Source organism: Macaca mulatta, chromosome 2, assembly GCF_049350105.2.
Source record: "Macaca mulatta isolate MMU2019108-1 chromosome 2, T2T-MMU8v2.0, whole genome shotgun sequence".
Lineage (NCBI taxonomy): Eukaryota > Metazoa > Chordata > Mammalia > Primates > Cercopithecidae > Macaca > Macaca mulatta.
In genome coordinates, this window is record NC_133407.1 from 5,232,394 (window position 1) to 5,244,696 (window position 12,303).

General features: G+C 42.6%; 1 protein-coding gene across 2 annotated transcripts in view; it reads left to right on the forward strand.

Moving 5' to 3' along the window:
* The window catches only part of ATP13A4 (ATPase 13A4), a 159,523-nt gene that overhangs the window by 31,762 nt on the left and 115,458 nt on the right, over positions 1-12,303 (forward strand). For both annotated transcript variants that reach the window (XM_015132515.3, XM_077991164.1), the window contains one exon: positions 9,941-10,114. In XM_015132515.3, coding sequence (XP_014988001.3) covers positions 9,941-10,114 — 174 coding nt within the window. The remainder of the gene's footprint in view (positions 1-9,940; positions 10,115-12,303) is intronic.

Genomic DNA, 12,303 nt, shown 5'->3' on the forward strand with positions numbered 1-12,303 from the left:
AAGTGTGTGTGGGAAAAAAAGATCATGGCAAGAGAGAAAGCAAGAAAGAGAAACTGAGGAAGCTAGTTTCTTTTTTAACAATCCACTCTTGTGGGAATTGATGAGAGAGAGAACTCATCCCTCTGAGAGGGCATTAATCTATTCGTAATGGATCTGCACCCTTGCACCAGACCTCCACCACTAGGTTCTACCTCCCAACACAGCTGTATTGGAGGTCAGATTTCAAGGTGAGTTTTGGTGGGGACAAACCACATCCAAACCACAGCACTTACTATTATTGGCTTATTATGAAGGACACAAATGAATAACCAGATGAAGCACTACATAGGGTGAGGTCTGGAAGACTCTCTAGCATAGGAGCTTTTGTCCCCATGGAGGGAGAGTACACACTACCCTCCTGGTAAATGGTTGTGTTTGTCAACTCTGAAGCTCTGTGAATACCATCATTTAGGGGATTTTATGGAGCTTCCCCCAGGCATAATTGATTAAATCATTGGCCATTGGCAATGGAACTCAGTCTCTAGCCCTTTTCCTTTCCCTAGAGGTCAGGGGGTGAAACTGAAAGTTCCAATGATCTAAAGATATGGTTGATTCCTCTGACCACCAGCCCCCATCCTGAAGGTCACCTCATTAGCATGAACTTGAATATGGTTGAAAGGGGATCATTTTGATTTTTTTTTTTTTTTTTTTTTTTTTGAGACGGAGTTTCACTCTTGTTGCCCAGGCTGGAGTACAATGGCGCGATCTCAGCTCACTGCAACCTCCACTTCCCAGGTTCAAGTGATTCTCCTGTCTCAGCTGCCTCAGTAGCTGGGATTACAGGCACCTGCCACTATGCCTGGCTAATTTTTGGAATTTTTAGTAGAGATGGGGTTTCTCCATGTTGGCCAGGCTGATCTCAAACTCCTGACCTCAGGGGATCCACCTGCCTCTGCCTCCCAAAGTGCTGGGATTACAGGCGTGAGCCACCCCACCTGGCTGAAAGGGGCTCATTTTGAATGACAAAATACACTCCTGTTATTCAGAACATTCCAAGGGTTTCAGTTGCTCTATGCCAGAAACTGGAGACAAAGACAAAATATTTATTTATTGTTATACTAAAGACATCATCAGAAAGAGAAGTTTTAATTTCCTCATCACATGAGAGCCTAGAAAATCCCTCTTGCCCAAGATTACCGGACCAGAAGATTAGGATGATGCCTGTAGAAACCACTGTCTGGCTATTGGGTGGAGTCCCTCTTGCCTATTTCCTCTTACTCTATGGTTTGAAGCTTGTGAAAACCTGTTTAAGGGGAACCTATGAACCTGTCTGGGCAGCACATCCATTAGCTCAAATGTGGACAATCAACAAGTGTTCATGCACTGTCGCTTGTGACACCTGCCAGATGAGAATATCAGAGAGCTATGGAGGAGGAGGAGGGAGTGTCTTCATGACAGGCAGCCTTGTTGGGTGGAAAGAATTTAAATAAGAAGGACCTGGCTCTCTTACCAACCGGCTGGGTGACTGTGGGTACATTTCTTAATCTCCCCAAACCTTACCTTCCTTATTCTGATCCATGGCTGACACTATCTTCCTTAAAGGATTGTGAGAATTAAAGCAGCATATGACAAAATATATATTTAGGGTGACTGGAACATAATACAAAGTTATTATTTACATAAAATGTAAGTTTTCATGAACTTCAACCCAAGTTTGTATGGGCAATTATCCACAGGGCAGGGTCTTACCTTCCTGCCTGCAGCTGGCGGTGGGATAAGTTGCTTTTCTGTCAGCCAACCTGCGTGACAAGGAGGAGTTTCCATAGGCAGTAGCTGACAGCATACTGGGCTGAGAAAAGGAACCCTGGTTAGTCAAAGGAAACTAAAGCTCCAAACACATCTGCTGAGCCTACTTCATAATTAGACTGCTGCTCAGCTGCAATGGCCATAGGCAGTGGCCTCTGTTGCCAACGTTCTCTGGGAATGCTGACTTTAGGGTAATTATGAGGGGTCCGCCTGCTGATTGTGGAGGGGGAAAGATGGAGGTCCAGTTTTTTTTTTTCTATTTTTCTATTTTTTTATTATTATTTTTTACATGGAGTCTCACTCTGTGGCCCAGGCTGGAGTGCAGTGGCACCATCTCGGCTCACTGCAACCCCTGTTCCTGGGTTCACGCCATTCTCCTGCCTCAGCCTCCCAAGTGGTTGGGATTACAGGTGTGAGCCAACACACTCAGCTAATTTTTGTATTTTTAGTAGAGATGGGGTTTCACCATGTTGGCCAGGCTGGTCTCAAACTCCTGACCTCAGGTGATCTGCCCTCCTCGGCCTCCCAAAATGCTGGGATTACAGGCATGAGCCACCGCGCTTGGCTGGAGGTGCAGTTTTTAAAGGTTCAGCAAACTTGGTTTCCAAAAGCCATGGCTAGAGTAGCATACACATCTTAGAATCCCAAAGTCCCAACCAAAGTTGTATTATCTAACCATACACGATTAGGTTAATTGTAACATTAGAGTACATTGAACTCCTATAAGGCATTACCCTGACATTTTGTCCTTAAATATATTCCTTGTATAGTCTACCTTTGCTCAAGGCTAATTCCTCCACTTGGAGTGCCTTTCCTACTCTCCTTTCCTAACTATCAAAATTCTACCAATTCTCTCCAAGTCAATTACAAATTTTATTATTCTTTTGGAAAGTTTTTCCTATTAATGTCTCAGTGGGAGATCTTCATCATTTGAAACTGATTTTTCCCTTGTGCTTTTCATATGGCATTTAATATTTTTTGCCCTGAATTATAGTTATTTTAAAATTCATCATCTCTTCTGTCAGCTCCTTGAGGGGGAAGATTTATCTCTCGCAGACATACCTTACCCATTGTCTTAGACATAGTAGTGAAAACTGATGCAAAGATACTTTAAAGACTTCATGCTGGAGGTGCAGCACAGAAGCATGTTAACGAACATTGCCTTGGTTCTTGAGCCTGACACCTGGGCCAGGTGTCATTCTATTGTTTCCCATAGCAATCATGAGAAAGAAAGTGTGGCAAGAGAAACTGGGAGTCAATGACCAGAGAGGTGATATTCCAAAGCTGGGAATGAGAGAGAAGTGACATTCCAAAGCTGGGAAGAGAATTTGATTAAGTATCATCCCAACTATCTGCCAGCTATGGCCAGTTCACTTCATCCCTCAGGATCCCCTCAAGGGCCCCTCCAGTAACCACTGAATGGATGTAAACATTGTTGATGGAAAATGGGCCTCGGCTGCACGCCAGTAGTCATTGTTGGATATTATTATTTTTTATTTTTAATAATAATAATAATAATTTTTTTTTTTTTTTTTGCAAAGTAATGTACAAGACTGGGGAGTCAGCACAATTCACACTCAAGTGATTGTGAACACACTTTTTGGTCTAGAGCAGGAGCCTGGAGAGCAGGTATCTAACCAGTTTGTCCCTTCCAGGGCAGGCTCTTGGTTTGGCTCTGTTGAAGACAGAGAGATGTAAAACTCAGTCTTACCTTTAGCATCTTTTGAACCCTTGGAGACAGACTAAAAAGAGAAAGAAAAAGCAAAAATCCTAGCACTCATTCAAGAAACATAGACTTAGAGATTAACTTGATGTAATGCAAATGGTGTGACTAGTTTAACATTTCCTAATGACCAAAGGCACAGAGCAGCATCTGAGAGTTGCTATGTTTTCTCCTTCCTCCCCTCAGTGGACTGATTTTATTTTTAGCATCCAAGGAGAGAATACAGTTAATTTTCTTGTGCTAGGAACAAAGAGAGTACGGGTTTATTAATTTCCCTTCACTGCTTCTTTCTTGCCCTTCATCCCTCCTTCCCTCCCTTTCCTACCTTTGCCTCCTTCCTTTCTTCTTCCGTTTAATATAGCCACTCATTTATATATTGATTGATTCAGCAAATATTTATTGAGTGCCCACTACATGCGGATAATGTATGTGGTGCTGGGTAAACAACATTGGAAGAAAAAACTTGAATTGATCCTACTATGACATAAATTAAAGCCTAGTTGTAGGGGAGCAGAAAGGAGGAAACAGAAAAGCAAGCAAAAAATAGAAATTGCAGGCCAGGCGCAGTGGTTCACGCCTGTAATCCCAGCACTTTGGGAGGGTGAGGGGGCGGATCACCTGAGGTCGGGAGTTCGAGACCAGCCTGGCCAACATGATGAAACCCTGTCTCTACTAAAAACACAAAAATTAGCCAGGCACAGTGGCGAGCACCTGTAATCCCAGCTACTCAGGGGGCTGGGGCAGGTGAATCACTGGAACCCAGGAGGTAGAGGCTGCAGTAAGCTGAGATTGCGCCACTGCACTCCAGCCTGGGTAACAGAGCAAGACTCCATCTCAAAAAAAAAAAAAAAAACCAAACAAATTTCAAATTGTGAAAATTCTACGAAAGTATTATAAAAGGCACATGAGATTAGGGGCTAAATTACATAGGGTGGTTGGCTGAGACCTCTCTGAAAAGCAAATATTTAAAGGAGACTGAAAGAATGAGATATAGCAAGCCATGGGAAGACCATGGGGGTAGGAAAGGGCTTGGTGAACTCAACAAAATGGAAGGAGTCCTCATGGCTGGTACAGTGTGATACAGAGGGAGAGCAGTCCAAGATGAAGTAGGAGAGGAAGGCAGGTGGTAGATCACATGGGCAATCTGCTTTCTCTCTTAGTACCCCAGTTTCCTTATCTGTGAAATGATTTGTTGGGCTACATTGCAACCACTACCTACTTTGTTGGTCATTTAGTATTGTCAATCCTCTTTTACCATGGGTTTCAAAATCAAAATTTTGTAGTTCTTTGGGTGCTAAAGATGTCATCCTAGGCACTAGGACCTAGAGATCTGCTTAGTTTAGTTGGGAGGAAACAATAATGCCTAAAGCAGGTTTTTATCAGTCTTGGCACTACTTTGGGCCAGATAACTTTTTGGAGGTAGGGGAATGTCCTCTGCATTGTAGGGTGTGTAGCAGCATTCCTGCCTCTGCCCACCAGATGCCAGAAGTAACTCACCCAATTGAGAATTGAGTGACCAAAAAATATCTCCAGACGTTGCCAAACGTTCCCTGGGAGACAAACTCTCCCTTGGTTGAGAACCACTAGCTTACAGGGTGAGGCTGCAGCTCCAGTGAGCAGGCCTGGCATGAGATGTGCGATGGAACCTAACATATAGCCTCAGTGTTGCGGACAAAAGAAAGCAAGGCAGGAACCACAGACAATAAGAGGGCACCTGCTCATTTAGAGGGGGCATCTGGTACTTGCTCTGGCCGGTTCTTTTTTTCTTTTTTTTCCCCTAAGACTTGAGGTGCTCACAGTTAGATTGTCCATAATCTTTGGTTCATGATGTACTCATGTTATTTGCCCATGTTGTGCTGCATTAATTTGGTTAGCTACTTAATTAGTTCTTTACAATAATGTGCTGAACCCATCACCACAAACAAAAGCTAGGATTGGACAATCGTCTGCATGTAACAGTGTGGCCTCTCATTCCTCTGCCTTTCCCCAATAGAGGCAGCCACTGTACTAAATCATGTGTTCATCATTCCCTTGCTTCCCTTCCTATATGGTTTTCTTTTAACTAGATATATCCCCCAAATAATTGAAATGCGAGTTGTTTTCAACTTTATAAAAAGGTTATAATGCTATTACAATTCTTTGCACTGACTTTCTTCACTTCCTATTCCATTACTAAGAGTCATCCATATTGATGTGTGTTGCTGGAGCTCAACCGTTTGAAGTGCTGTATTAAATCTCATTGTGTGGACACACCACAGTACGTCTCACTCACTGGATGGCATCTCGGTTATTTCCTGGGTTATATTATACATGTGTTTTTTTTTTCTTTTTTCTTTTTTTTGCTTTCCAACTGATTATTGCAGTGCAAGAATGTGGGAACAATATTGTCACCATTTTAATTTATTTTAAGAAAAAAGTACAAATCATAATTTTTATGTAAAAATAACTGGGGGACCAATTTAAAGTTTTTAGAAATTCTTAACAAGTAAACAAGAAACGAGTCTGCAGGTCACTCCTTTTGAGCCTCCAGTTTAAGATTTCTAGATTAGGTCATTCACGTTGAGAATTTTTCACCTGAATCTAGTAGTCAAATTAACTTCGAAGAAACTTAGAAAAACTTCCTTTAGTATTAAAAAGTGGCACAGAAGAAACTGTACAGAGGCAGGAATTTTAATAGATGTTGGGGTTGGGCAAGCAGCGAGGTAAATCCATTTAAATGTGTTCCTTTAAAACAATTGGGTGTAGGGCCTGGAAATAACAGTGAAGGATTCTCTTAACACCCCAAATTCAGAAATAAGGGAAAAGAGATTATCTTCAGGGAAGTAAACTTTTAAAAATGGAAACTTTAAAACTTTTCAAATATTTAACGAAGCCTGTAGAGAAATGCAACATTTTCTTAAAGAGACAAACTGACTTCTAGGCCAAAAAGATTGCACTGTACTTCGATTAAAAGAATTAATGTGTTTAAAAAAGACATGTGCCAGCCAGGGTGGGAGATGGTCAAAGAAGACTCCAGAACCTGTTTTAAGTACTGTGCTTGCACATGGCTCTGTTAGCAGGTCAGTCATGACGGTGGAGATGGTGTCACTGGGGAGAGAATGCACTCTTCATACCAACCCATGTATTTGTCTGGTTAGTATGACAGCAGCATACATCTCTCTCTCTCGTTAATCCTAGTCTCTGAGATCTGCTTAAATGGAATATTCCCTGTGAGAGATGGTTCTGCTGGTAGTTTCTGGGACTGGAAGGCTGAGAACCACTCTCAGGACTAATAGGCCCCTAGGTGGTGACATTGCCCTCTGGCGCTTCTTTGGGGACAGGAGTGTTCTGCTCCAGCGGACACCTCACCTGCATTTCCACCCACTTGTGTCTTCATACTTCTACATTCGTTAAGTGCTGACTTGGTGTCAGGCCCTAAGTTCAAGTACTGAGGGTAAACTCTGGAAGACAAGCCTTGATTCAATCTCATGAAACCTCTAGAGCAGGATCTTTTCTAGGCCATGGGATCCTCCCTAAATATCCATGAAGATGTTTGTGTGTAAGTGTGTATTTCTTTGAGGAGAGGGTCTACAGATACTGAGAAGGTTCTATTAGTTGAGATGGTTTAAAACATTGCTCCGAAGAGCAGAATTTGGCTCCTTGAGCATAGAAGCTCTGCAGGAGACAAGGCCTGGACACCTGGACCAAAGTTTAAGCCCTGAGAGATGCAAAGGACCTGGATGCCCATCGACAGAGGAAGAAGAATGTGTGGGTAGGGAAGGGATAAAGAAAGGGACAGTGTGCCGATCCATAATGCACGTAGCCTGCCATGAACTTGACTATTTGTGTGATATTCTTTTGACGTTTTCCCAGTAGTCTTTTTTTTTTTCTAACTGATCCCTTTCTGTGGGAGGTAAGAGTGGATGGAGTGCAGGGTAGCAAGGACACTTCCCTCCAGCATACCCAGGGACATAGAAGGTACTCCATAAATGTAGGAAGGGAATTGCTATGGGATGATAATAACAGCACTGTGCTGATTTTTGCAATTTTAAACCCAATATCTGTTAATAGTCCCTTCAATGCAATTCACTTCATCTTAGTACAATTCAGTGGCACATGCCTGCCATTTGGTGGACATGTAACAAACATTTGTTAAATTGAACTGAAATAAAAGAATAAAGAAGAGCATAGGAGTAGAAATGGCCAGCCCACATCATCTTCCACATGCTGCAGAGGTCTAGACTGGAGGCCCAGTTTTGAGTTAGTTATGAGCTTTGTGGCTTGGGAAACTAATTTAATATTTTTCAACTAAGTGGGAGAGTATGTATCATATGCTTAGTGAAAGGCTATTAAGTGCCCAATAAATGTTAGCTGCTAGCACTGTTATCAATAATTAGTTGTTAATAATCACTATTATTGCTATTTAGGATATTATAGTAACTTTGAACTTTGGTTTTCTTAATGGAGAATTAAGATAATAATTTCTGTTTACTTTATCTTGACAGTAATCACAAAGACACTTTGGAAGCTATAGACAGCCCTCACTGCATAGCCCATAAAAGAAAGCATGGTAACAGAGGTTTTTGCTGTAAGAACAGAGTAACTCAGGCATATTACATGGGGGCTCAACTGACTGGCAATACAAGGAAACTTTTAAATATAATATTTTAAAAAGATGAAAAAATGGCTGGGTAGGAAGGTAGAAGTTGATCTATGCCAAAGTGTTGAAACAGAAAAAGCACATGGGAAAGAACGGTAGCTGTACTCAGGGCAAGTAAGGAAATTAAGACTGGGACACTGCTCTGTGTGGGACTAAGAGAGCATTGCTGCCAGTGTGATGAGGGGACAGAGCCATTCCAGGCTTGGCATCTGGACAGCAATAGCTTGAGCTTGGAGCAGAAGAGTATTTATGTCGGAATCTACATTCTACTTTGCAAAATTAGTTAAGAGATCATTTCTGAGTTAATGAGAACATTTTATCGGTTATGCCAAATTTGGACAATGCCTAAGAAAGCCATTCAGCACCTGTATGTGTTGCTAATAATAGAAAGGAACCTCATGTTTACACACAGAAGCAACCTTCAGCCAAGCATCACAGAACCTTTCCTGGCAATGTAATCTTTATCAGGTGAGATAGAGAAGTTGATAGAAGTTTTATGTTCCAGCTCCCTTGTTATCCTAAGAGACAATTCTAGCAAGAGCATAACTATTGACACTAGGAATTCTTGTACCTAACTGCCAATAAACTGAGGGATAGAATTTCAGGTCTATTTCAGGGACACATGATCAAGCAATAGCAGCAACAGCCGTAGTAAATGCTTACATAGGACAATAACCCTGTCACGTGGGTAGTATTACTATCCCATTTTGTGGAAGACAAACAGGGATAAAGAGGTCAGACAATGTACCGAAAAATCACACGCCCAGTAAGTGGCAGAGCTAGTCTCTGAATCCAAAGAGTCTTGGTCCAGAGAATGTGCTTTTAATCAGGACACTCTACTACCTCTCAATTTTAGCCATCATAACCAGTATAAAGTATACCCATGACTTTGTGGGATAAAGCTGTGGGACCAAGATCATAAACTTCAGGGGCCGTTTTCTATTCTATCTCAGAATTTCCTTGGAAGGAAGACGTCTGTCTAGAGTATACGTTTATTAGAGGTGAGACTCTTGTCTCGTATATATCCTCTGGGGTCTAATAATATCCTCTCATGATGCATCAGTGCTCAGTAGAATGAGTTGAAGTAAACCAAATAGTCCCTCTGGTGTTTTTCCCCTTGACATAAAATTGTTTGTTACTGAATGAGGAAGGAACGTGGGAAGGCACAACTCTAACCCAAACTCCCAAGGGTAACTTAGCCTTTGCTTGTTAATCCTCTTATGGTCAAATACTTTCACCCAATCCTGACTCAGATCTCAAGGCCTGGTTCTTTTCTCTCCCTCTCCTGTGTCTGCTGATGCCAGCCAAGGGAATCTCTTGGTACTGCCGTCGGCTAGCCAGCTGACAGACCTGGGTTGGAATCTTAGCAGTGGAACGTTCTAGCTGTGTGGCCTTGGGCAGGTCATCCCATTCCTCCACTCTAAGCTGAGTCTCACCATGTATGAAATGAGGATAATTATCTCACTTCGTGGAAAACACAGGGATGCTTGGGAGACTTAAATAAGACGACACATCTAAACACCTGGCACGGTGCTTGGCACAGGGTAGCAAGGTGCTCAAAGGATTGAAACTGGTGTTCTAGTTAGACTGGGACTTCCTTGCTTCCTGGAATCATGTCTTATACTTCTTTGTCGAGATTCCCTCTCCACTCTGTCCATCCCTCACCCTGCCCTCTCCTCACCCTCCTCAACTCCTTCACTTCTGCCTCCATTTCCATCACTAAAATCAGTATTTGTTCATTTATTGCTTATTGTGCCTAACCAATATTTGGGATCTTTTTGATTCTGTCCCAGGAGATATTTGGCTATCGGACTCAAGGCTGCCGGAAAAGTCTCTGCCTTGCCGGATCCATCTTCTCATTTGGAATCCTCCCCTTGGTGTTTTACTGGAGACCAGCGTGGCATGTATGGGCACATTGTGTCCCATGTTCCTTGCAAGAAGCAGACACTGTGTTGCTGAGGACAACAGTAAGTGTGTACCTGGTTATGTAGCTGGTACCCCCCTTTTGTTTTTGAACCATGTGTTTTGAGATGACTGGAGGGAGATGTGCACAAGACAGGAAGCAGGTGGAGGCTTCAAGACAGCCTTGCATCTAGCAGGAATTCAATAATTTGTGTATGGTCAATAGCAAAGACATGGAACAAACCTAAATGCCCATCAATGATAGACTGGATGAATAAAATGTGGTACATGTACACCATGGAATACTCTGTAGCCATAATAAAGAACAAAATCATGTCCTTTTCAGGACATGGATGGAGCTGAAGCCATTATCCTTAGCAAACTAATGCAGAAACAGAAAATCAAATACCTCATGTTGTCACTTATAAGAGGGAGCTAAATAATAACACATGGACACATGGAAGGGAACGACACATATTGGGGTTTGTCAGAAGATGGAGGGTGGGAGGAGGGAGAGGATCAGGAAAAACAATTAATGGGTACTAAGCTTAATACATGGGTGATAAAATAATCTGTACAACAAACCCCCGTGAAGCAAGTTTACCTATATAACAAACCTGCACGTGTACCCCTATCTTAAAATATAAGTTAAATAAAAAATTGTGGATGGCAAGGTTTGATTAAGAAGAGCTATTTCACAATATATTTCTTTTAAAATTGTGAGTTTTGTGAATGCTAGAGCAGGGAACAACCATGTTAATAGCTAAAAATAACAGGAAGTGTGAAGTAGTCAAGTCAGGGTATAGGCTACTAGGTTCCCACTGACCCTTCCTCTCGATTCCTGATATAACCCACTCCCTGCACTGGAGTGACCCCTGAAGAAAAGAAGGGAAGGCGTGGGGAGCATCCCTCTGAGGAGGATGCTGTGTGTCCCAGTTGATTGATGACAGCGTGTCACATTCTGCAGATACACTAGGGTAAAAAATGCAGCCATCTTGCCCTTGAGGTCATTGCCTCTCTCTGTTCATAAAAGCCCCTGGCTTTGGGTGGGTTTCCCTGTATTTGCTTGCATACCAATTCCTCACAGCACTCATAGCACTCAGACAACGTGCATCATCCCTGCGGGACTGTCAGCTTCTCAAAGGAAGTGACCATTTCTAAGTTGTTAATTGCTGCACCCCCAGTTCCTGCATGTGATAGTGACCCTGTGACTGTGTGGTGGCTGACGGGCCGAAGTGGATGTTTCTGTTAAAGACAGTGAAAGGACAGTCTCTAGAGGACTCTCTTCTGGTTGACTTTTACTGAGTGTTTATAAGAATGCATCGGTCCAAATGACCCAGAATGACAACCACATTCTTGATACATCAACCTCTGTTGGGAGTTTAGCTTCCTTTTATATATAACCATCTCTCTAGGTCCATATTCTATTTAATGCAGTGAGAGAGGAGGATAGCAATAAGCCTTATAACTGGCCAGAAAAATCTACATTTCAATCTGAAATCTAACAGAGATGAGGCTAAACTCCCATGAAACTGAGAACTGGAGGAAGTTGGTCTCGGTTGACTTGTTCCATTGGGACCAGCCTCACCTTTCATTTCTGGATCTTGGTCCCTTCAAAAAATACTTCTTCTGGCCAGGGGTGGTGGCTTACACCTGTAATCCCAGCACTTTGGGAGGCCAAGGTGGGTGGATGACCTGAGCTCAGGAGTTCGAGACCAGCCTGACCAACATGGAAAAACCCCGTCTCTACTAAAAGTACAAAATTGCCGGGCGTGGTAGCGCATGCCTGTAATCCCAGCTACTCGGGAGGCTGAGGCAGGAGACTCTCTTGAACCCAAGAAGCGGAGGTTGCAGTGAGCCGAGATCGTGCCATTGCACTCCAGCCTGGTCAACAAGAGCTAAACTCTGTCTCAAAAAATAAAAATAAAAAACAAAGAAAAGAAAAGAAATACTTGTTCTTTGTTCTAGCTTAGCTGATACAAGTGATAATTGGGGCATCTTCCCACAAGTTCGGGTTCAACTATAATTTCACTAGAGATTCTTGGAGAATAAGCTTTAAGACTTGAAGGAAGCAAGAGATTATTGTGGAATAAGAGCAAGTAATATTGGTGATGTTGAGCTGGAGCTGTGCTTTGCTGATGCCTCGTGTCATCCTTCCTGAAGACTCACAGGATGTGTACAAAAGAAGAGTGCGTGGCACCCCACATAAGACTTCTTCATTTGATGGGGGAGGAAACGGGGCTAGAGAGGTGAC